At 42.1% G+C, this 25504-nt stretch overlaps 4 protein-coding genes across 6 annotated transcripts; 2 read left to right on the plus strand and 2 right to left on the minus strand.

Moving 5' to 3' along the window:
• On the minus strand, positions 1-2670 carry LOC135433985 (probable ATP-dependent RNA helicase DDX23). 2 transcript variants are annotated; one of them, XM_064690306.1, is made up of 2 exons: positions 2353-2670; positions 1-2297 (listed from the first exon to the last, which is right to left on the minus strand). In XM_064690306.1, exons 1-2 carry the CDS (start codon positions 2560-2562, stop codon positions 6-8), a joined length of 2502 nt encoding a protein of 833 aa, XP_064546376.1. In that variant the 5' UTR covers positions 2563-2670; the 3' UTR covers positions 1-5. The 2 variants fall into 2 exon arrangements, with proteins under 2 accessions (XP_064546376.1, XP_064546375.1); XM_064690305.1 differs by having other exon boundaries at positions 1-2301; positions 2357-2669.
• Positions 2671-2991: 321 nt separating this feature from the next.
• LOC135433998 (solute carrier family 12 member 9) lies at positions 2992-8127 on the plus strand. The gene is made up of 8 exons (XM_064690326.1): positions 2992-3523; positions 3607-3741; positions 3797-4143; positions 4784-5668; positions 5733-6115; positions 6375-6566; positions 6620-6799; positions 6859-8127. The coding sequence occupies exons 1-8, from the start codon at positions 3253-3255 to the stop codon at positions 7298-7300; spliced, it is 2835 nt and encodes a 944-aa protein (XP_064546396.1). The 5' UTR covers positions 2992-3252; the 3' UTR covers positions 7301-8127.
• A 7155-nt stretch (positions 8128-15282) lies between these two features.
• Positions 15283-15918, plus strand: amos (absent MD neurons and olfactory sensilla). Its single transcript, XM_064690313.1, has one exon. It carries the CDS (start codon positions 15283-15285, stop codon positions 15916-15918), a length of 636 nt encoding a protein of 211 aa, XP_064546383.1.
• A 3769-nt stretch (positions 15919-19687) lies between these two features.
• LOC135434012 (uncharacterized) lies at positions 19688-25018 on the minus strand. Of its 2 annotated transcripts, none has more exons than XM_064690348.1 (8): positions 24470-25018; positions 24252-24378; positions 23023-23479; positions 22797-22961; positions 21333-22178; positions 20930-21092; positions 20759-20866; positions 19688-20682 (listed from the first exon to the last, which is right to left on the minus strand). In XM_064690348.1, exons 1-8 carry the CDS (start codon positions 24669-24671, stop codon positions 20138-20140), a joined length of 2613 nt encoding a protein of 870 aa, XP_064546418.1. In that variant the 5' UTR covers positions 24672-25018; the 3' UTR covers positions 19688-20137. The 2 variants fall into 2 exon arrangements, with proteins under 2 accessions (XP_064546418.1, XP_064546417.1); XM_064690347.1 differs by having other exon boundaries at positions 21333-22235.
• Positions 25019-25504: the final 486 nt, after the last annotated feature.

The raw sequence follows: 25504 nt of genomic DNA on the forward strand, positions 1-25504 counted from the left end.
TGAGCTTAAGCAAATATTTTCTCCTCGCGTCGCTTTTTGGTGACGACGGTGCCGGGCTTGTGCTGCGCCTCCGGATGGTTGGTGAGCTCGGGCGGGCACACGGACACCGGGCTGGCTGTGACGCACTGCTTCAGGTCGTAGAACAGGCCGCTGTCGTCCTTGGTCACAAAGGAGATGGCCACGCCCGTTTTGCCTGCACGACCCGTGCGGCCAATACGATGCGTATAGTCCTCAATGGACTTGGCCATATCGTAGTTGATGACCAGCGAGACGTCCTTGATGTCGATACCACGACCAGCCACATCGGTGGCCACCAGTATATCCTTGGAGCCGTTTTTGAGCGATGCTAGAGCATACTCACGCTGCTCCTGGCCCTTGCCGCCGTGCAGCGTGCAGGAATTGTAGCCGAGCTTCTCCAGGCCCTTGGCCAGAACATCGGCGCCCTTCTTCTGGTTGACGAATATGATGACCGGCGGCTCAATGCCGGCGGACAGGATCTGCATGAGCTTCTTGCGTTTGTCATTCTCGCCCATCATGTACACGATCTGGTTGGTGCGCTCCGTCGGCTTGCCGACGGAACCGATATAGACCGTGGCCGGTCGCCGGAGATAGGAGCGCGCCAAGCGCTCCACAGCCGGCGGCATTGTCGCCGTAAACATGACCGTTTGCCTGTACTTCTTCTTGGTGTAAAAGTTCTCCATCAGCTTCTTTTCGTCCTCGGCCTCCTCGGAGTCGGGCTTGAGATTTGTGACCGGCATATACTCGAGAATCTTCTGCACGTCCGGCTCGAAGCCCATGTCAATCATACGATCCGCCTCGTCCAGCACAATGTACGTGCACTGGTTGAGCACCAGATAACGATTCTCCAGCACATCGATCAGACGACCCGGCGTGGCGATGACAATCTCACAGCCCAGACGCAAACGGAAGCCCTGCTCCTCCCTGGACAGGCCGCCGACAACGACGACCGTGCGTATGCCCAGGGGTTGGCCAAATTTGATGGTCTCCTCCTCGATTTGCTGGGCCAGTTCGCGGGTGGGCGCCATTATAATGGCATACGGGCCCTGATCCACATCCTCCAGACGCTCGATTTTGGGCAGCGACTGAATCCACGAGAGCAGCGGTATGAGGAAGGCCAAGGTCTTGCCGGAGCCCGTCTCGGCGACGCCAATAATATCGCGATTCTGCAGACCGATGGGAATGGCCTGTCGCTGGATAGGCGTGGGCTCCTTGTAGCCGACCGTGTCGATGATCTCTATTATCTCGGGCGGAAAGCCGGACTCGTTCCAGCTGCGTATGGGATTGGGTATTTTGCCGCCCTTGATGGTAATGTTGTAGTCCTCGCGGAAGATGCGCCAATCGCGTTCGGTCATTTCGTCATTTTCCTTCTCGGACCAGTGTCGATCGTCCCACTTTTGTTTGTCCTCCTTGCGCTTCATCTTCTTCAGGCGCACCTTCTCCTGTTCCTTCTCCGCTTCGGTGCGCCGCTTCTCGAGCAGATCCCCATAGAATTTGCTCTGTGTCCGCTTCTGCTCCTTGATGTCAATGCCGGCGACGTTGCCACGTCCGAAGAACTGCACATGATGCCGTTCCTTGTACAGATTATTGTAATCTATGGAGGTGTCCTCGCCAGCATCCCAGTCGAACACAAATTTGCGATCGTTGAGGCGTCGCACACGTCGCTTCTTCTTCACAATGCCCAGATAGCGTTCGCGTATGGCCTCCAGTTCCTTCTCCTTGTCCTTGTGCGTCAGATCCTCAACACGTTTGTTGTCCCTGTCGCGATCCCGTTCACCGCCCCCGCCGCCACCGCCGCCGCCGCCGCCGCGATCTCCGCCACGTTCGCGTCGCTCGGATTTCAAGGGCGCCGGTGGCGGCGGCGCCATGGCGACGGGCAGCGATGCCGACGCTGTGGCTATGCCGCTGATGGTCCTGCTGTTGTTGGCCGATTGCATTTGATCCCGCGCGGCATCGCGGGCGGCGCGCATGCGCTCCACCTCCTCCTGGCGGCGCTTGATCGCCTCGGCGGCACGTTGCTCTTTGGTCAGAAAAACGGGCTTGCTGCGCGCCTCCTCCTCGCGCTTCTTCTTGTCCAGCAACTCCTCCAGTGACAGCGGCTCCTTCTTTTGCTTGACATCGCCTTTGTGTTCGAGTTGTTCATCTTCCGGCTTAACGGACGCCGAATTGTCCAATTTGGGCTTCTTCTCTGGCTCGCCGTTGCGTGCTCCACGCTCCCGCGACCGTTCGCGCACCTGACGCTGGCGCTCCGGCGAGCGTCCGTTCCGTCTGGCACGCTCCTCCCTACGCAATGGTTTTATTAATCATTTTCATATAACTCTTTTAATTGTTTACTTGCCTGGAACGCGAGCGTCGCTGCCGGCGCTCCTTCTCCCTGTCCGTCTGCCTGTCGCGCGGATCCCGCTCTCTGTGTCTCGGCGCATCTCTGTCCCGTTGTCGCTCGCGTTCCCGTTCGCGCTCCCGATCTCTGTCGGCAGTGGCCGCGCCACGTTCGTCTCTGTAACGTTCCCGGGAACGTGAACGCCGCTTTTTATCATTCACCATTTCGCAATTAACAGCGAAAATAAAACAATTCTCCGCAGTTAAACGTTTAGCAGAAAACAAATCAGATGTGCGTGAATTAGAGATGAGCGCAGCCGGCGTAGCTGTAAATGAATGCAAGTCACAGTCACGGGCGAAATAAACAATTACTGCACTAATTATTCAACACTAAATTGAAAATTTATTATGTAAACCATATAACTAAGAATTGAAATTGGATTGGATAGGATCAGATAGATGTGCTTCAAAATGGGGCTTGATTAATAATTTATACATTTTGCCGCAGTCGCAGTTACTTAAAAAGTGACAGTGAGACCGTTTATTGGCAGCACAAAAATACGGATTTCGATTATTGTAAATAATACCAAAAAAATACCGTCTAAACACAAATGGCGTCGGCCAGCTGTGTTTTAGTTTTTGGAGCCTCGGCCCTTGCGGGGCATTGGGGGGCTCAGTTTTGCGTGTTTTCTCTGTGCCAACAGACAAACAACGACTCAGCAAGTGACGCGTTGAACCAGAAAGCCAGTGAAAAAACGAGCAAACAAAAGAATCAAAAAGCTGCGAACTGCTCCAAATAGCAGACATCAAGTAATTCCCTTGATTTGCGGCAATTGTGGGCGTATAACGCTTTGTGCCTGTGTGTGTGTGTGTGCGTGTCAGTTAATTTCCCGCAGCTAGCAGCTGGCAGCTGCCATGAGCAATAGCAGGGATCAGGAGACGGCGCCCATTGCAGCGCCGCGCAATGGCAGCGCCTCGAATATGTTTCGCAGCTTCGGCTCGCTCTTTGGTGCCGGCGGCGGAGCCGCGGACAGTGCCCGTCCCATAACGCCGCAGTCGAGCGATGGCTACGTGGAGTTCGGCATGCAGGATCCGGAGCGCAGCGGACGCACGCTCGGCACATTCGCAGGCGTTTTCAGTCCCGTGGCGCTCTCCATGTTCAGCGCTTTGGTCTTCATACGTGTGGGTGAGTGTGTGTGACGTCACATCTCACACTTGTTAGCTCTAACGGTGCCATTTTCCCCCCTCCCACCTTCTCTTCTCCCACAGGCTACATTGTCGGCAATGCGGGCTTATATGTAACATTGCTGCAGTTCCTCATCGCCTATGCGATTTTACTATTTACAGTCGCCTCCGTTTGCGCTATATCCACCAATGGAGCTGTGGAGGGCGGCGGCGTCTACTGTGAGTACCCACATATGGGAAAGCTTTGCCTATTTTTAATTTGGACTTTTTTCAGTTATGATTAGTCGCACTTTGGGCCTCGAGTTTGGCGGCTCCATTGGCACGCTCTTCTTCTTTGCGAATGTTGTGGGCTGCGCCATGGCCATATCCGGCTGTACGGAGGGCGTTATGGATAACTTTGGTCCTGGCGGTCATTTCATTAACGAGGCCAGCTCCCATCTGCCCGATGGGAAATGGTGGCGCTTTCTAGTTAGCAGCCTAATCAATACCTGCATGTTGCTGGTGTGCCTGGTGGGCGCCGCCCTCTTTGCCAAGACGTCAGTGATTATTTTGGGAGCGGTGACAGTTTGTCTTTTCGTAACGTATATCAGCTTTCTGGCGAAGGGCCCCACAAATGATACGGTAAGAGCTTATGCCCGCATGCCTCAGCAATGGGAATTCTAATCAATCATGCAGCTAAATCCCCGCCAGGCTTATCAATCTCTATGCTAGCGAAGTCTCAGTCCAGCAGGGGAAAGTCCTTGTCTAATATTTTTAGAATGTGTAGAAAACTTACTTATAAAATTGTTATTTAATTTCATGTACTTACGATAATGTCGTGCGGTATATAGATAACATTCTGTTGCATTATTCTGGGCCTCGGTCACTTTAATTTTCGCTGCTTCAAAAATCCCTCTGTGCTTAACTACAGTGATCACTTCCTATGACTCACTTGTATAGACAGAAACATTTAGAGAGAGTTCGACTATATAAATATTGTTAAATTAGCTTACTTTAAATTAAGAATTTTTAGCTGCACAACTTGCATTTAAAGAAGAAGTTTGAGAAACCGTTTTACTTAGTCAATTTGTACTGTACCAGCGCTTAGCATATCTAAAATTGTAGTACACAAATGACGCGGAATGTGAATCACCGGGCAGCTGCTGATAACAAACTAACATGTCCGCAAATTCAATTAAATGAGTATCAACTAAGTGCAATAATCTTCCGCTATCTCTGATCTATATACTATACTCATGTACTTACACTAATACACTTTCAGATTCCCGTGCCCGTGGAGAATACGAAAATGAATGGAACAAAGTTTCTGAATTATACGGGCCTCAGCAGCGACACGTTGAGGCAGAATCTGGATTCACATTATGGCACGGATTATACATCGAATGACAAGGATGTGGACTTCTCGACGACATTTGGTGTGCTTTTCGCGGGCGTTACGGGCATTATGGCCGGTGCGAATATGTCCGGTGAGCTGAAGAGTCCCTCGAAGAGCATACCCTGGGGCACACTCTCCGCCGTCTGCTTTACATTCGTCTCGTACATTATACTCTCGTTCCTGATGAGCTGCACCACGCCGTATCAGACCATGCAGAATAATTATCTGTTCCTGATGCCAGTCAACTTGTGGCCGCCATTTACCGCCATTGGCATTTTGACGGCCACCTTCTCGACGGGTCTGAGCAATCTGATTGGTTCCAGTCGCATTCTGGAGGCTCTCAGCAAGGATCAGGTCTTTGGTTCGCTGTTGAATTTTGTGCTCCACGGCACCTGGAAGGGCAATCCCATATGTGCCGTGTTTGTCAGCTGGGTGCTGGTCGAGTGCATTCTGTTGATTGGCTCGTTCAATATCATCGCTCAAATCAATTCGGTGCTGTTTATGCTTTCCTATCTGGCCACAAATCTCGCTTGCTTGGGCATTGAGCTGACCGGTGCTCCCAATTTTCGGCCACTCTTCAAGTACTTCACGTGGCACACGTGCCTCGTTGGCCTGCTTGGCACGCTGATCATGATGTTCGTCATCAATCCGATTTATGCCTCCTCCTGCATCATTTTGTGCCTGATCTTGGTCATAGCGCTGCATCTGTTCTCACCAGCCACACAGGCGGCGCAGTGGGGCTCCATTTCCCAGGCCCTGATGTTCCATCAGGTGAGTTAGCGAATCCAAATTGGGTTTCATTGATAGTTTTAACTCCCTCTCACGATATTCGCAGGTGCGCAAGTATCTGCTTATGCTGGATCCACGCAAAGATCACGTCAAATTCTGGCGTCCACAAATTCTACTCCTGGTCTCCTCGCCGCGCTCCTGCTGCCCGCTGGTCGACTTTGTCAACGATCTGAAGAAGAGCGGCCTCTACATCATTGGCCACGTCAAGCTGGGCGATTGCAATGCTGTTGAGGATGCCGTCGAGAACCAACTGTGGTGGTCCTTCCTCGATCACATGCGTGTCAAGGCCTTCACCGAGGTGACCATCAGCCGCAGCATCCGTGAGGGCGTTCAGCATTTGATACGCTTGTCCGGCATTGGCGCCATGAAGCCAAATACCATTATTTTGGGCTTCTATGACAATGAGGTGCCCAAGGATTTTTTTCAAAAGTGAGTAGCTGGGTGTTGTATAGGTCATCTAATTCTAAAATTAAAAAATAGAGGGACGTTTTATCAAATTTCCCAATATTAATTTTCACGAAATTTCCCACTGTACTTTTGAAGAAATTTCCCTATATTTAGAAATACATTTTCTACATACCTTTCTATGCTTAATGATATTTTCATATATTTTAAAATATTTCCCCATATTTATCTGTAACAGATTTTTATTTCCCTTATTCTATTAAATAATTCTCTATAATTTCAGTGGCACCTCCCCCTATAAAACGGATGGCTTCAACGAGGGCGACATACAAAACTTTCCCATACGACGCGATGGTGAATCCAAACCTTTTGAGGTTCAGGAATATGTGCAAATCCTCTGCGATACGCTGCGCATGAAGAAGAATCTGTGCTTGTGCCGCAACTTTCAGCGCCTGGACAAAAACTTTATTACCATGTGCGTTGATAATGAACGTTTCATAAGCAAATATATAATTTCTTAACTTACAGAAGCAAGCATGTTAAGTATATCGATGTGTGGCCCATTAACGTATTCAATCCCACATCGGGTGATCCCTTTGACATGGTCTCGCTGTTCATGATGCAATTGGCAGTCATCATGTTGGCCAAGTGGAAACATTTGCGCGTGCGCATCTTTCTATGCGAAACAAATGAGGAGCGCACCGTGGGGTAAATATTAAAAGGTACTTATATTAAACTTTGGCTAATTATTAAACGCCTGCCCGCAGCACCTTTGAGACGCAGGCACCACAAATGGATATATTCTCCAAGCTGAAGCTGGAGCAATCGCTGAAGGAGCTGCGTATTAATGCGGATATTATAGAGATTCAAGAATGGAGCCGGGACACGGAGTTCACACGCCATGCGCGCATTCTACGACAATTTACGGCGCAAGCGGACGAAGCTTTGTTGGACGATGGCGATGAAATAGCTGAGGATAAATTCAATCGCTCGCTGTTGTATATGCAGCGTGTCAATCAAGTTATACGCGATCGTTCCGATCAAACAGCTTTATCGTTTATATACTTGGCGGCGCCGCCAAAGCCCACGCTGCCGGACTTTAATGATCGCAGCGCCAGCTATGTGGAGCTACTAACCGAGCTAACAGCCGAGCTGCCGCCCACAATTCTGGTGCATGGCGTCAGCACGGTGACCTCGACAACGCTCTAAGCTAAAATAAATCCCAACCAAACCGATTTCTCTGTTTCTCTGTTGTTGGAGATTGCAGGCGCACAGTGATATCAAATGCATTGCATATGCGGCACATAATCAAGTTTAAAAAAAGCAAATTTATGCACGTTCGGTCTTTCCTTTAAATTGTGAAACCCATGTCTATCAATTAACATATAAGTATGTATTTGTTTTTGTGTTGTGTGTAGGCTGAAAGCTCTTGAAAATTATAGCGTATAATCATGTATTCATGTTCAATTTTAACTCGATTTTAAATTGTTTAGCACACACAACAACAACAACAGCAACAACAACCACTCTCTAATATCATCGAAACCCTTTGTACTAATTATCATATCAGCAATTCACAAATTAACAACTATATTTTATATGAACATTAAACAATATTTAACACATACGTGCAGACCATTTAAAGACAACAAAAAAAAAAAACACACAAACACTTTATCAATTTGTGCTCTGTTCGATATTAAAACGTTTTGTGATTCGAGAACCTGCTCTCTATATAGCAAAAAGTATTATTAAAAAACTATTGGTTTCGCAATAATAGATTTCATTTGTTTAGCATTTAGTTTCAACATTTCTACATATTTACGGGCAATTCACAGTCAGCCGATTAACTGCTGCAACAATTTTTAAGCTAGACATATAAATTAAATTATACAAATATTTTTCTGATTAAGCAGAGTTAATTGTGCTTTGTGCCTGTGAATAGCCCAATTATTTGATTATTTATATATTTACTAGCAATGTATTCGGTTCTTTCCAATAACAAAATAAACATAGCGATATTTCTTAATTTAAAACTCGACTTGTTTGATGATTTAAGTGACGAAGGGGCACGTTTAGACGGGGGTTTCATTTTAAAAGATTTTTGATGTAATTCAGTTAAGGAGTGTTTCACACCTCTCGAAAAATGCATTCCTTTTAAGTTCGCATATATTTGTATGCCTGTTTGTGCATACATGTATGCATGTTTGTTTGTATATATACAATATTTGCGAACAAGCATACGTACATACGTACATACATACATACACATATACATACATACATACATACATACATACATACATACATACATACATACATACATATATACATACATACATACATACATACACATATACATACATACATACATACATGCATACATACATACATATATACATACATACATAATATACATACATATATACATACATACATACATATATACATTCATACATTCATACGTACGTACGTATATAGACACACGCACACACATACATACATACATACATACATACATACATACATACATACATACATACATACATACATACATACATACATACATGCATACATACATACATACATACATACATACATACATACATACATACATACATACATACATACATACATACATACATACATACATACATATATACATTCATTCATTCATACGTACGTACGTATATAGACACACACACACACATACATACATACATACATACATACATACATGCATACATACATACATACATACATACATACATACATACATACATACATACATACATACATACATACATACATACATACATACATACATACATACTTACATACATACATACATATCTACATTCATACATTCGTACGTACTTACATATATATAGACACACACACACACATACAAACATACGTACATACACAAAAAAAAAACTACAATAAAAATGGCACTTCATTACTGGCTAAACATGAAAAATTGCAGAGCCTACTTGAATTCTTGAGAATCGAGGAGGAGAGCACTTGGTAGAAATTCCTTTTTTTTTTAAATTTGCAGCACAGCGACAAATAAGCTTGGTCTGCGTTTGGTATTAGAAAACGAACATGCATGCATACATAAATGCATACATACATGCATGCATACACTAACACACATACGCCCACACACACACGCATACATATACATAAACACCCACCCGTGAGGCAAGCGGCCTATAGATACTATGTATGTATACATATATATAGAGCTATATATGTATATATGCTTCAAAGACTTGGCAACAGATGCATTTTCACGAGGTTTGGCTCTATGTTTATGGTTTGGCTTTTAGAATTATTTGGCATCTAAATATGGCAACCTTATTCTTGGCCAAAATCCATGTAAAACTTTAATCCTTAAATATCCTATATAGACATGAGTCGCAATTTCGCACCCCATAACCTGGTCAAATAGATTTTTACAAGGCTTGGCTTCTTGTTCATGGTTTGGCCTCTAGATCACTTTGGCATCTAAATCTGGTGGCATTTTTCTGGTTCAAAATTCATGTGGTACTCTCAAATATCGTATATAGACATGGGTCGAAATTTTCCACTCCCAAAAGTCGGTCAAAACTCAACCGATTTTTAAAAGGTTTGGTTCATTGCTCATGGTTTGGCCTCTAGATAAATTTGGTATCTATATCTGAAAACATGATTTTGGGTCAAAATTCATGGTAGAGAATTGAGAGAATTTATTTTATACGTACCACGGACAAGGCCGGGGCATACCCGCTAGTATTACATATGAGTCTATATGTTCGTTAGACGCCTCCTTCTGCATTATTTCTTGATAAACTTAGAATATCCCCTAAAAATCGAGTACATTTAAATTAAATGCCAGCTAATCCCTTGGCCGACACGCTGTCTGGATTTTGAGCACAGCTGGTACGGAGAAAGCAAAACGAATTTTCGCAGAAACAAACAAAAATATTAGATAATATTGCACTCATAATGCTGGAATATTACATGGTAATTTGGCTGAGAACTGCAGACGCAGAACAATGCTCGGATTGGAACAAAAGAAGGAAGGAGCAGCAGAACGGGCATTGTCTGGCGAAACAAAAGGGCTGCGGTTGGGTCAAGTGCGAGTTTCGTCCCAAAAAAGAGGGACAAAAGGCAGATTGCCAGCGATTGACATGGAAAACAATCTCACGCAATAGACGAAACAATACTTTTTGACTTAACTAATCGCATTTTCGCAATTTAGCGCCAACGCATAATCCGCACAACCAAAACGATTAATCTAAATGGAGAGGGCGAGGGCGAGGGAAAGGGAGAGGGAGATGGACGAGGGATTATCATCAGTTGGTTGCATTGTTGTTGGGCTGCTCGAGAGGCTCGCCTACTCGGCCTATTGTTCGCTATTTTGACAAGGACACGCAACTGGCCAAATGTTGTTGGGCAGGTAAGCGACATGCTAATTGGAAAACTCACCCACGAGGGCGTGGCCGATCTTTAGCTGATCTGCAGAGCTCGTTTCGCTGGAAATTGCGGCCCTGATGTCGAGTTGTTTTGCGGTCGCGTGGCACATCGATCAGCGGTTCATCAGGTTCGTCCTGATCACAGAAGCAGAAGCCAGCGTCAAGATCAAACGTCATGATCCTGCCGCTGCCGCCTTTGTCGGCGGGTTCAGCATCTGATCTTTGTTCTTGTCAATTTGTGTGAAATTTTCTTTGGTCAACTCTTGCGACTGGGTCCATCATTTGTACATTTTAGCCATGCCCGGCGCTCGACGCCAGCTTGTTTTGGAATTGTTTTGGCCGTCTTCTATAGAAATGCAGCCAAGTGTTTGAATTGATTTTTATCTTTTGCCCTACATCGTGTTAATTAACCTTTCGTTGCGGCTTCTTGAAAGTGGGCTGGAGCTCTGATGGCCATTCCAAGCGGATCACTCAAATGTTTTGTGTGCATAATGGAGTCGAGTCGAGTGCATCGTTCCATACGGAAATTGCACGCAGAGCATGATATGCACTTCTTCGCAGCTAAGTATATCACGATCTAGATCTGATTGTCATTGTATACCTATTCTCTTAACTGAGACAACTTTTTCATTCATGACAGAAGTAAACTAAAATGAACGGGTATTTTCGTCATGCCGAAGATCAAATACCCTTTCAGATATGTAAACTGGAATGTCTTCAGCAAAAGCTAAAGCTGAGGGACATAAATATTCGACTGATTATTCCTTTGGAAGCCATATTATATGGTAGACCGATCTGAAGCTGGTAATTGGTCGTGGTATATTCAAAAACAAAAAAAAATCATTTTTCGAGTTTTTCAATTCTATCTAGAACATATATATGGTAGCTATATAATATATTATTCCACGATATTTCTCATATATAAGAAACTCTGGCTTAACTCGTAAATGCATAGTTTAATTATGAAAAAGTATTTCAAAACCGATCTGAACTTTCACCGATCGTCCCTGTGACACATATCTCTATTTATAAAACCATGACTGACTGACTGACTGACTGAATAACTGATTGACTGATTGATGATCGACGCACAGCTCAACCCTTAGCAGCTAGGAAGCTAAAATTTTCACGGCAGTTACCGTAAATGATAAGGAGGCCATTCAGGCAGGGAAATTTTGGGTAATTCCACCCGCAAGAGTGGAGAAACAGCGAAAATCGCTTGCATACAACTTTTTGGTTTACCAGCCGATCGGCCTCAAACTCATTTTCATAGATCTCTTGTTCAAATTCATTTGAGGGATGTTTCACATGTGTTTGTGAATGTTTGTTGGATGTTTGTTTTAATATAACTTAATTTATTATAAGCCACATGTCTAAGCGTGTATTTCCATTACTCATACTACAATTAATTGTTATTTAAATATATTTTTAAATTCCCTTCGTTATTTTTGTCAAATTAAAACTCTTTTCTAATACTTATATCTCTAATCCCTTTCCTCCTTTGAATATAATTTAAATCTCGATTTCTAGAGCGTGCTCAGTTTCTAGGAAACGGCAGCTTCTGCCATAACTTAAGACACACGTCAAGTCCCCCAACCCAGCCAAATCCTGGGACATATCAGCATATCCGTTAGGCCCAAAGGGTCTGATAGCCCAAATGTGTCGCTGCAATTGCAACATTATATGAGAATTTATTGACACTTAAGCGTGATTTGGAAAACAAACAGAATAACGAGCTAAATACCCCTCATTTGGCTGCTGGCAGGGACCTTTGGCCCAGAGCAGCAGCAGCAGCAGCAGGTAGCCTCAGGCTGAGGATGAGATTGCGGCGGCAGGGTATCATAAATAGTCATCGCATAAATAGCGCGTCCTGTGACATTTATGACTCCATTGCGACTGCCGTTGGGTAATCTGTGTCCTTCTTCATCTTCTCCTTTTTTTTTTTCTGTACACAAAAACTTATCTTAATAAGCATTTAATGGTAGCGGTAAAAAGGCGCACAAACATAGTTCCACGTGTTGTCAGGCTCTTCCATTCCGAGGCAGCGAGAAGTGTTAAGTGGGCGATAGATAAGTTTTACAAGCGAGAACAGCTAGCCACGGGGGTGCCAAAAATTTGATACCCTGGCGATTTAGTCAGCCGATATTCAAGCCAATTCATTCATCTCAATTCGAACAATTCTTAAAATTGCGTGACTGAAACATTCGGTTAGTTTGGGCAACTGAAAAGGAAGTATCCGAGCTGGAATTCCTGGAATTATGCATATACTATTGTGGATATAGATAAAGATATCCATTTAGTCCATACTCTTCATAGAACTTTATCTAGTATAATATAATATAATATAAATAACATAATTTAAAGTAAATTCAATTAAAGAGAAATTGAATTATTCAATTAAAAACTTGAGAACCAAGGTCTTAATTAAAGAAATGCAGAAAATCAGCTTGATAATTCTAAAGAACTTTTCTTTAAAATATTATTTATAATTTCAAATTATTTTTATCATATATTTTGTCAAGCATTCTATATAGAAATATATCTATTTTATGATAAATTCATTTTAAAAGAAATTGCCTTCTTCTATTAAAAATTTCAGAGCCAAAAGTTGTTCATTAAAGTCTGTTTCTTGGATGCAGAAAATTTGTTTGATGAATTTGAAGAACTTCTACAAGAACTCAGTTTATATTTATTTTTTATGTCTCTTACATTTTGTCAATCATTCTATTTAGAAATTTATCTGGAGGATTTTGAAAAAAAAAAATAAAAATAAAAACAATAATATATAGAAAATTAAATTTAGAAGAAATTGATTTAAAAACCAGGGATTAAAGCAAAAACTTAAGGCGAGGAATAGGAACGAACTGTAAACGAAACGATCGAAAATTGTTGTTGACTTCTTCGAGAAAATAAATGCCTTATGGGATTATGGAAATACATCAATATCAAGATTCTAAAAATCGAAACAAATAAAACGTTTACCAACAAAACCTTGGGGTTTAACCTATTATTGCTAGAGTTAGCTTTAAAAAATAAAAGGTAATTAAAGGTTTGCAAATTAAAAAATATACCTATAAAAATTTAAAAAAAAAAACAATACTTATATTTTATTCTTTGACTTGGGTTTTTAAAATTAAAGAAACATTTTTATGGTAAATATAATATAGATAATTAAAATACATATGTATTGCAATATAAAAGTTTCAAATGTTTCTTGAACTTTCAACCTATGTACATTATACAAACTCTCTCTGTGGTTTAAAGAGAAAAGTATTTTGAATTTAAAATACAAAATTTAGATCGTGTGAAGAACAGTCGCCTTTCTTCTCTGAACCGCAACACTTTTTGGGCTTTCCCAAAGAAAGCGCTCGAATAATTTGTTTGTGCTTGTGACCCAATAAAGCACAATGCCTAAAATCGAAAGTACAACAAACCAAGTATAAACCGCACTTGGGAGAAATTCTTTTGTGCGGAGCCGAAAATGTGGTGCAAAGCATTTAACGAAGGATCGCTAGACCACAGACATGCAAACTAAATTGGCAACTGGCCAACAATGATGGCCCACACTGCGGTTATCATGAGAGCCAAACAAAAAAATATAACAATTGCGATCGAATAAAATGCAAAGATATTGGCGCAAGTATCGACAACAAAAGGTGTCTTTTATGCTTCTTTGATCCCTGATTGACCTTGGCAACAATTGTTTGACATATAACATTAAATATATACAGCATATATGTGCGAAGTGTTGGTAATGCTCGACTGGGAGATACCCAGCGTCGAGCTGCCGCTGCTAGCTGCCTTTTAAAAGCTGTGAAATTTATACAGCAACTGTGCTTCTTCTTCTTCTCGAGGCCCATATTAGATCTTGCAGTCTTCCGTAACTTTGTTGTTTATCGTCCGATCTTCATGAAATTCTCAGAGTACAAGTATGACATTCAAAGATGTGTACATACCAAAGGTCATGGCTCTAACTTTATACTTATGTTTTCTTTCAATTTTTGGGGTAATTGGCGGAGGTATCAAAAAGTGAAATATATTTAATCTAAATATACTATACAAGTATCTACATATCAAGTGTGCTCTATCTAGCTCTTATAATCTTCGAGTTATGCTCAAAAAACATGTCTCAAAATCGAAAAATAATATGAAAATGGAAGGAGAAATCGAAATTTAAATTGTAAACCAAACTGTGTGGGGCATAGATGAACATATACATATATTAAAAACTGCAACTCTCTGGGCCAAGATCGACGCGTTTAGTCTGAAGGAAATTTCTGGTTGAGATTGGCTCGTCCTGATCAAGAATATATATATACTATATGTGCCTGCCTCGGCCTGTTACATGCATTTGCGCAAAACGTTTATATTTTTTTGGGGCAGCAGAACAAAAGGAGCCCTAAAGAAAAACTCCTGTATGTATTTATGATTATGGAATGACAGCAAATGGCAGGTCAGACAAAGCGAAGCCGATTCCTCAGGTGGCAATTAAACGTTTTGACCGCAAGCCAGCCAATTTAGGGCACGGGCTAGGGCCAGGTAAGCGGGGCAGGTAAAAACAGGATCAGGGCCGAGGCCCAGCGAATCAGGTAAGAGCTGGCCGCGCAGCCAATCAACATTGAGCGCTGCCTGCTGCGGCTTCTGCTCCTGCTGCGGCTATTTAAGGGCCGGCTTGGTAGTGCGTCTGCGTCAGTTATCCTTTGGGCTAGCACACACGCAGACAACACAAACATGTTGACGAACAGCGAGGAGCACTTTATCGAGCACTTCTACTACAGCGCCGAGTGCCTGGAGGCGGACAGAGCCGAATCGCATGGCGAGCAGAGTCTCGGCAATCTGCAGGATCAGCTGGAGCAGTTCATGAGCCAGCAGCAGGACAGGGATTTCAGCGGCAGCGCGGACAGTCTGTCCGACGGCACCAATAGCTGCTCCCTGGAGCTGTACTACGATACGCCCGCGGTGCTGGAGCTGGAGCAAATGCTCAGCGCGCAGACCCAACTGCAGCAGCAGCAGCAGCAAATGGGCGCCTCCAAGTTCCAGACAAAGGCCGCCAAATACTGGCACAAGACGGCGCGCAGCAGACCCTACGATGCCACGAGCAGCAGCTGCGGCAGCTCCTATCCCGGCGCAGCTTGTGAGGAGCAGGAGGAGCGCGACGATTGCGGTCCAGATGTCCTGCGCAAGCGTCGGCTGGCGGCAAATGCACGCGAGCGTCGCCGGATGAACAGCCTCAATGATGCCTTCGATAAGCTGCGGGATGTGGTACCATCGCTGGGCCATGATCGACGTCTCTCCAAGTACGAGACATTGCAAATGGCGCAGGCGTACATTGGGGATCTGCTCACGCTGCTCTCCAGGGACTATTGAGGGGGGAGGAATGGGAGAGGGGAGCTGCGGGAGGCAATGCAACCGGGACGTGTTGTAGCAACACCTGAACCTAGTGTCAACTTTTAAAGGCTGTTAGTTCTTAAGCTTAGCTGCTAAACTATTTAAATAAGATTTTATTCATAGAGTGTTAATAAAAGATAAATAAGATTGAAAGCAAACTAAAACGATTATATTTTTATATTTATATTTTTAGAGGAGACATTTTAAGATATACATAATACCTCAGAGAAATATCGTTAAATATGTTTAATTTGATGCCGAGGAATTTTCCTTTCCCTGGGATTTTGATTATAAAAACTTCAATTTTTGTTATCTGGTGCCCAAATTTATTTAATATACTTTTATTCAAAATTTTAGTTTTTGCCAGATTTATTCTAGAGGCCAAACCATGAATAAAAACCAAACCTCGTGAGAATCGGATGAGATTTGACCAAGTTATGGGGGTGGGAAATTTCGACCTATGTATGTCTATATAGGATATTTGAGGGTACCATTTTTACATGAACTTTGACCAGGAATAATGTTGCCAGATTTAGATGCCAAATTGATCTAGATGCCAAACCATCAACAAATAAACAAACCACATGAAAATCGGATGAGATTTGACTGAGTTATGGGGGTAGGAAATTTCCACCAAGGAGGCATGGATTTTCCGAAAGTGCGAAATACCCCTCAAATGAGCTTGAACAAAGATCTTTGATAATGAGTTTGAGGCCAATCGGTTGGTTAACTTAAAAGTTTCATACAAATGTTTTTCGCGATTTTTTCACACTTGCGAGTGGAATTGATAATAAGATAAAATATAGATAAATAAAATATAAGATATAGGATAATATAAGATTATAAATACGTATCGGTTTTTTCAATGGCCATATTTGAAATTGAAGCCGCTTCCTCTGCCAAGGCGATAGCCAGCGTTTCCTCCATAGTTGAATCCACATCATTTATTGATCAAGCTGCCGTCTCCTCCATATTATAGCCGCAGCCTCCTCCTCCTTTGCTCAGGCTGGCATCGCCTTCTCCATTGCTAAAGTTGCCGCCTCCTCCATAGTTCAAGCTGTTTCCTCCAATATTTAGGGCGCCGCCTCCTCCTCCTTTACTTAGGCTGCCGTCTCCTTCAATATTAACGACACCTCATCCTCTATTGGTGAAGTCGCCGCCTCCTCCTGAGCTCCAGCTGCCGGCTCCTCCAAGCCGCTGCCGCCTTTACTTGAACTGAAGCCTATGCGACTTACTTGAATTCATGAGAATCGAGTAGTGGGGCACTAGTTAAGCTTAGCTAGAGGTAGACTTGATCTTGCATATAAACATACAAAATATATGCAAACATTAATTGACATATATATATGCATATATAATATATACATGTATACATACACATGCATATATACACGTATATTGTTATATATACACATACATATATATATACATACATACGTACATACAAACATATATAAGTACATACACTCATTCACGCACGACATATATACATGCATACCTACATACATTCATACATATATATATGTACATGCACACATACATACATATATACATACATACACACATAGATACATACATTCATACATTCACACACATACTATCAAACACATATACATACATATATGCATAATTACATACACACGTACATACACACATACATACATACATATATACATGCACACCTACATACATTCATACATATATATATGTACATGCACACATACATACATATATACATACATACACACATAGATACATACATTGATACAAGCATATATACATTCACATACATACTATCAAACACATATATATACATATATGCATAATTACATACACACGTACATACATACATACATATAATGTTGACTGTCAACTTTGCTTCAAAGCTTTTAAATGTAACAAATATGAATATTAAAAAAAAAATTCACACATTTTTCAGGTGCTGAACTCTTGAGGAATACCAAAAATCTGATGGCTTCACTAAATAATTTTTAAATATAAATACAATTTTTTTGTAAGATTTTAATTTGAGTTTTGAAATGTCGTTTCTTAAAGTCCCATCTAAGGATATGAACTAGTTATGCACATATATTAAATTTAGGGCCAACGATTTGGCTCATTAATTCACATTTTCCACATCTCTGGTCCTTGGCGTACCATATTTATTTTGAAAAAAAAGGTTATCCTTGAGAATAGACAATATCCTTGGGAATATATAACTAAGTAGCGGGGCGTAACGCCCACAAGAGTCAAAACAACAACACGATTGATGAGTTCCGACTTCCGATGCCGACACAGAGAACCGAAAGCCGAAATTGAAACTGAAACCGGCCACTTAACTGGAAGGTGATTAAGTGCCGCAAACGTCAACAGGTAAACCAAACACTGCGATCCTTAGATCCTGTGCTGAGCAGGACACGAAATTTGATTGAAACACAGACATATGTTAAAGAATTAAAGACAACATTTTTGGAAATTTTAAATATCACATTATCGTTTGTATTTATACAACTAAATACGCAACACGAAACTTAACTACGCTTAAGCATAATATATAGACTATGATTTAGTTACTCTAACTAGCATACTATATATACTAAACATATGACTTTGCTGCTCAACTGAGTTCTACATAAACATATATATATATATATATATTTTTTTTTAATTTCTTCACAAATAGTTTTAGTTTTTGCATTTGACGATATGATTTTTGTATTGCTCATGGTTTTGTACTTAGAGATTATAATAGGTCGAGTTCGAGTTCGAGATTTGGACGTCAGATTTGTTTAAACGAAACTTAAACTTATGTTCGGCATAGCCCCCCGAAAAGTCAAGAGCCCTTGTATAGATATAGTTTTCGGAAAGAAACGTGAATCAGTCTTGAAGTCAGTTTGGAATATGTCAGATTTGTCACGCTCCAAAGTGGAGCTCAGTCATTCCAAATAGTTAAGTCCATAGGATCTGTGAAAATATATATACGCTGTCCTTGTCGATAAGATGGGCCCCCCTTTATCAGTCCTTTGTTGTTTGTTAAGTAAATATTTAAAAGAAATCAATCTTTATTTAATTTGAAATTCTTTTTGAACGAGATTTTATGTTTTGTTATTACCGAACAGAGAGTTATTATTTGAAATATATTTCTTGTATGTGTAGACATTTAGTGAAGAGCATAAAACTTTGGCATGACCGAAGTTCATATAAGTAGATACAATTTAGTTACTAATATAATTACATTTATATATATTTTATATTTACAATATGCTTTGCTTACGTCTAGTGCTGAAAACTATAAGCAATGTTCGAAGTTAACTAAATGTTAGGTATATATATTTATAGTATGTAAGATCTATGAGCTAAGGCAACTGTAAACTTAAAAAAAAATGTTATAATTTGTTACTAAACAAGTCTTGAAAAGTTTTCCTCTTTTTTTGTGTATTGTGAGAGCAATTTGAATAGAGAGAGATTCGGATCGTTGAACTATTAATAGACTATAGGCCACGTAGGAAATAAACAGAATTGACTACATTTCCACTTTTGGCACATGGTTTGAAAGATTGTAAAACACAAATCTTTTTTTAAATTTTTATCAAAGCGGGGAAGACCCAAGTAAACCCAAAAATTCACGTACTGAAGACCGTAGATGCATTTTATTGAACGTGCTATAAAATAAACGCTTGAAGGCTTTACTCTGAATATTGCTTGATAGTTTAAATGTGTGTGCCTCTTAGCATAGCCCAACTGATATTGCATATAAGAAATTGCTTTACATCATATAAATATATATATATTTTTTTTATATATATAATTAATACATTTGATCGAGACAATATATTTGTTTTGGAAGGGAGACAAGGCGCAAGACTGTCATGCATATAATAAATATATATTATATTGTGTTTATCAGGAAATCGTTAAACTTTATGCTTATGCATACTGTTGCGTCCAAACAGGCTTCTATATAGTTTATTAAATAGCCAACGATCCGCAGTTTAAAGCATGTTAATTAAAACTACGCGTGTGTTTGTGGTGTGTTGTGTGCGGTCTGTATATGCATCGTAAGGCTAACTCCAAATGAGATAAAGTCAACTAACAACTAAAAAAACTTTGCACTTGCATACGCGTATGTGTGTGTGTTCTGTGTGGGTGTGTGTGTGTATATATGTGGTATGTTTTATATAGAAGCTATAATACGTAATTACATCCAAGGTTTACCACGCATGCGCCCGCGTCCGCCGCCACCGCGCATGGGCCCGCCACCTCGAAAGAACGGTCGCGGTCCTGGCCCGCCATCAAAGGGTCCAGGCATGCGCTGATAATTGGGCCTATATGGTCCCGACCAGCCGCGACCGCGTCCACGTCCGCGATTCATGTTATCCGGACTATTGCCAAATGCCTGAAAGGGAAATGGGCCACCCGTAAATGGCGGCCTGGGCGGCGGCGGCACGCCGGCTGGCCCATTGTTGCCCTCACTGCCGTTCCAGGGCATGGGCGGTTGCATTTGATTCCACGACTGTTGCTGTGGCGGCAACGGCGGCTGCTGTTGTTGTTGTTGTTGTTGTGCGTCGGCCTGCATGTCCTGCATGTTGCCAGCTCCAGTTGCTCCAAGAAAACTGTTATTAGCATCCCATTGAAATTCCTGCGGCGTTTCCAGCAGCACGGGACGCGGCGTTAAAACGCCATTAGCATCCAAATCGCCATCGGCAATCTCCAGCTGCAGCTGCTCCGGATTGGTATTGAGTTCTGCATGGAAATTGTTACATATAAGCTTTGCAAACTAAAACTAAGCAATTGATTGAAGGCCGGCTGCTACCATTACCTAGCTGCGACTCTTCCAGGTCCTCGTCGGACATGTCCATGTCGATAACCATATCTGCGGGATCATAGCGTGCCGAGCCATCCACGCGATCCGACTCTGAAGAGGAACCTGCAGGCAAACATTGGCTTTAACTTGATGCGTATCTATATTTATTTAACAGTTCGCCCTTACTCGCATTGGATTTCTGCGGCGAGCTGGTCTTCTTCACAAAGCTGCCCGGCGGCGCCATCATGGGTGAATTGTTGCCCAGACTGCGTATAGCACTGCCGGCCTCCTCGGCATTCGTTGTTAGCGCTGTGCGATAATCGACATCCCCGCCGCCGCCGCCAAAGTCCTGCAAAGCAATACATTTTAGTCCGGTTTTATAGACGTAAATTTGTTTAAGTTGGATAAGCCTTTAAATATGTCTCTAGCAAGTATTTAACGTTAACCTATGCGATTCTCATTCCTCTTACAACTTAAACAGTTAAATATCTACCTTTTTTTTTATAAAATTCTAGTTAATTACATTTATAACGATTTATCCTCATGCTTTTCCTACTCTTTAAACATCATATTTAAATACCAGTCGCACCTTTTCTGCACCACCGGGCGAGCCCGTCAGCGATATTAAATTTCTATGATCAATGTCCACCAGCTGCCGCGTTTGCTCATCGCTCAGCGCTGTCTTGGGTCGAAAATTAAATGCCGGCGGCAGCTGAACCGTGCGATGATCCACATCCTGTGCACCCAGGCCGGACACATTGTGATGCTCACTGTACTCGATGGGCGCGCTGCTGCCTTTGCGCTCGAAATGCGGCGGCGAGTGCGGCGTCGACTGCGATGGCGTTGTGTAGCTGGAGCTCGCGCCGCTGCTGTTCAGGCTGTTGTCCAGCGGCGTCCACGTCATGCTCATGTCCCAGGTGCTGTTGAAATCATCCGCGCCGCCCGACGATGATATGGCCGGCGGCATGGGCGGCGGCGGCGCCATCGAATTGCTGTTCAACGGCGCGGGCGTATACTGACTCTCCGTCTGGCCATAGCCAAGATGCGGCGGCGGCGGCGGCGCATACTCCTGTGCCGTGCCACCGAATATTGGCGGCGCTGGCGGCGGCAGCACACCGCCATAGCCCGACTGCACCTGACTTGGATTGTATTCATCGCTGGAGCCGTTACCCCCGCCGCCACCCAGACCCGGTATGGCACTGCCGCTATTCCCATTCGCATTGGTGTTGCTGTAGCTGCTGCTCAGCGGCTCGGGCTTATAGTAACTGGCATTGGGCGTATAGCTCTCATCGTCCGAACGTGAACCAATCACCTCAATGGCGCTGCCACGATCCTTGCCGCTAGACTCGCGCTTGAAGTCGTTGATGTCGAACGGCAGCTGACCGCCATCCAGGTAACTGGCGAAGCCGTTCAGACCGCTGCCGCTGAACAAGTTCTGAGGGACAGAAAAATCAGAAGAACTATATAGGAGTGTTCCCAATATCGCCTTATTCTGAATATTAGTAGTGAAATGAAATAAATTAGCAGGCGAAATTACAAAGAAGTTCAATAAATAAAACTAAGTTAGACATGGTTCATAATTCGATAAAATTATAGAAAGGTAATGTAGCTAAAGCTGAAAGGATGTTCAGTGTGGTTTAGATAGTAAGTTAGGGGTTCGAATCTTCGTAATGTAATTTTAAACTGAAGTTTCACAATTTCAGTATCACTTTGCATTTCTAACATTGAATCCGTGCGAAGCCGGGTAATTTATATTAGTTTTAAAATAAATAACTTGTTTAATGCATATTATAGTTTCATGTTGGAAGTTAGAACTGGCACTTTTACCCTATGAAACCTCTTGATTCAAATATTAGCTTTTGATTTGTTTTTGTGAATATAGAAAATATATAAACCTTACTAACAAGACTGTAGAAACAATACAATTTAAACGATAATAAATAATTATCATTAAATTTTAATAAACTGAACATAATTTCATAAATTTCTCAAAAATTAATCTATATAAGTTGGAACCAAGTTCGTGCTGATGTCACAAGTTCTTTAAGCTTACCACGCCCAGCGGTGAATTATTCTCATCCGGAAGTTGGAGATCCGCATCGCGTTCCGGTGACGGCGCATTGATATCCGGTGAGGGTATCGGACTGGAGAGCGTGGGTATAACCTCTTCCAGCTTGCGTTTGACTATCTTAATGCGCGTGCCAAAGCTTTTGTAGGCCTAAAATGCATACAAATTTAATTAAAATAAATATATATACATAGTTTCCGGTTCGACTTACACTGGCGACAACTTTGACTTCGCGTCCCTGATGCTCGTAGAACTTTTTGGCCGCCTCGATGGTCTCCACGACGGATTTGCGACTCTTGATCTCGTTCTGCAGATTCTTGTTGTACGCATTGATGAAGGCCACACAGCGTTCCAGCTCCTTTTCAATGTCGCCCGAGTGGCTTTTGTCCTTTAGCTGCTGTTTGATGGCTTCGATTTCGAAATTCGGTGGCTTTGGTAGCTTCTTCATGCTCTTGTCCGTCGTCTCCGCCAGCTCGACACATTCACGCACCTGCGCTATGAGCGTTGCGTTCTGATACTCATTGCTGGGATCGGTGCTGGCTGGCGCCTTCTTTGGCGGCGCTATATTGAGCAGACCGCTCAGATCGCTGAGGAATTCTTCGTTGTAGATTTCGCGCTGTTCCCAGATCTTAAAGATGCGCAAGATTTTGCCCTTGACACGTTCATCGCTAGAGGAAGAAAAAGATATGTTTATTTGGTTTGTGAACTGTTTTGTAATAAAATGAATTATAAATTTTAATTTGAAAAACCTTTAATAAGATTTCAAGACTATAGTTTTTATAATGTAACCGAAATATGTATTAATTAATAATGAGGTCTGTTTCTTTTCATATATTTAAAATAGTTATAAATAAAAAAAATATTTATAGAGTATACACTAGTCGAGAAACTTTGTATCAAGCCTCCGTTCTCTATATGAGCTAATATTTTAATCAAAACAAAGAGAAACACTTGGTTTAGGGTGACCATGCAAGATTTTGTAAAAACTAATATATTATTTTAACATATGGTCACACTTTTGTTCTAAGTAAATCTATATAAAATTGATCGGGATCTTCAAAAATATTACGTTTAAAAGAGATTAGGACACTTGATTGTTAATTTTTAATCAGTATTAAAATTTTTACAGGGTATAATATTTTACAGGGTATACCCAGCCGACAAATAAAATTTGTAGTCTACACACCACATATTATCTTTTGTTTAGAGTGACCATAAATGTTTCATCGAAAAAGCTTAGTGTATTCCTATTAATTTGTTGCTGCAAAATACAATTATAATATGTTGTGCTTGTTTTATGCTTTTCAAAGAAAATATGAACACAAAAAAACATCTTACACTTACATAACTGCTAAAACAGATGTATGTTGAACATTTTTACAGTGTATCTGCTAGTCGACCAATTTATACAAATAATGGACAGCTAGTTCATCTACTTACCGCACCATTGTGGTGGCTCTCTGCAGCGCCGTGGCCCAGCATTCGACGAACTCGTAGCGCTTGCGCTTGCTGTACTGTATGACATCGTTGGCCAGATAGAAGAGCACCAAGCGATGATCGACGCGAACTGCGAGGGGGGAAGGGTTAGGCGATTTTATAGCTATATTGATAATGTGAGTGGGCAGGGCAGGGCTTGGGCTTGGTCTTGGGCTACGCACCTCGCTTGAAAACGTTTAGCCAGCATTGGATGATCTTTTTGTGATTGAGGCGATGCTGCAGGCACCAGTTGGACATTTGCTGTATGCACTCCTGTGTGTCCTTGAGCGCCTCCAGGCGTGTCTCGAACAGTTCCTCGTCAAAGGTTTCACTTGTTTTGGGCATTTCGGTTTTTGTTGTTGTTGTTGTCGTTGTTTGGCTCATGTTGCAACGCTTAGCGCATTACAGTGGCGCGCCAATTTATGTTTGCTCTATTTTTCTGTATTTTGCGCCCAGTTACCCTCGCAGCGGCAGCGGCGACTTTTTTTTCTTCACTCTTTCACAGGGCCACACAAACACGCGCACTTTTTTTTCCAGCCGCAATTAAACAGTCAAACGGCGCTCTTGAGCTGCTTGCATGTTGTTTAAACGCTGCGGTGTAGCCGGGCTTAGGTTTTGTGTATAATTATAGCACTGAATTGCACGCGGTTTTTGCTAATTTTGTTGTTTTTCCTGGGAGTTGTATCTCAAGTGAACATGCTACCAAAGTGAGCAAACAATGTTTTACTCAACACTGATAGCTACATATGGCAACTGTGGGCACCCAAGAATGTTAACATTTGCAGAAACGTTATTAACAGCGCGCACAAATTTGTTCACAGAGAAACTGGGGTGCCGCTAATTTGCGTTTTGCTTAAAACGATGAAAGCAGTCCGGTAAAACTTGGTTTGAATAACGGTTACACGCAATTGAAAATTGTTCAGAGTGCGTTTTGCCTAAAAAAAAGCACTTGCGAAATGTTACTATGTAATGCACTAATTAATTATAACAGAGTCATAACAGAGCTCAGACAGAGCAGCTGTTCTGTGGATAAATTCCGCTTACAGCACTAGAATACACTAAGCATAATGTTAGACAGGCAGCAGCAGATATACAAACGCTTTTCCATTGGTATTCAATCGAGGTAAGAGCATTAATACTAATGTAAATTATTATAGTTACTCATGTATTTTAGCTATTAATATAGCATACAGTGGATAAATGCTTAACTCGGTTAT

This window comes from Drosophila montana, unplaced genomic scaffold (assembly GCF_035044405.1).
Source record: "Drosophila montana isolate Dmon_TW-CO22-7 unplaced genomic scaffold, ASM3504440v1 contig_3257_1, whole genome shotgun sequence".
NCBI lineage: Eukaryota > Metazoa > Arthropoda > Insecta > Diptera > Drosophilidae > Drosophila > Drosophila montana.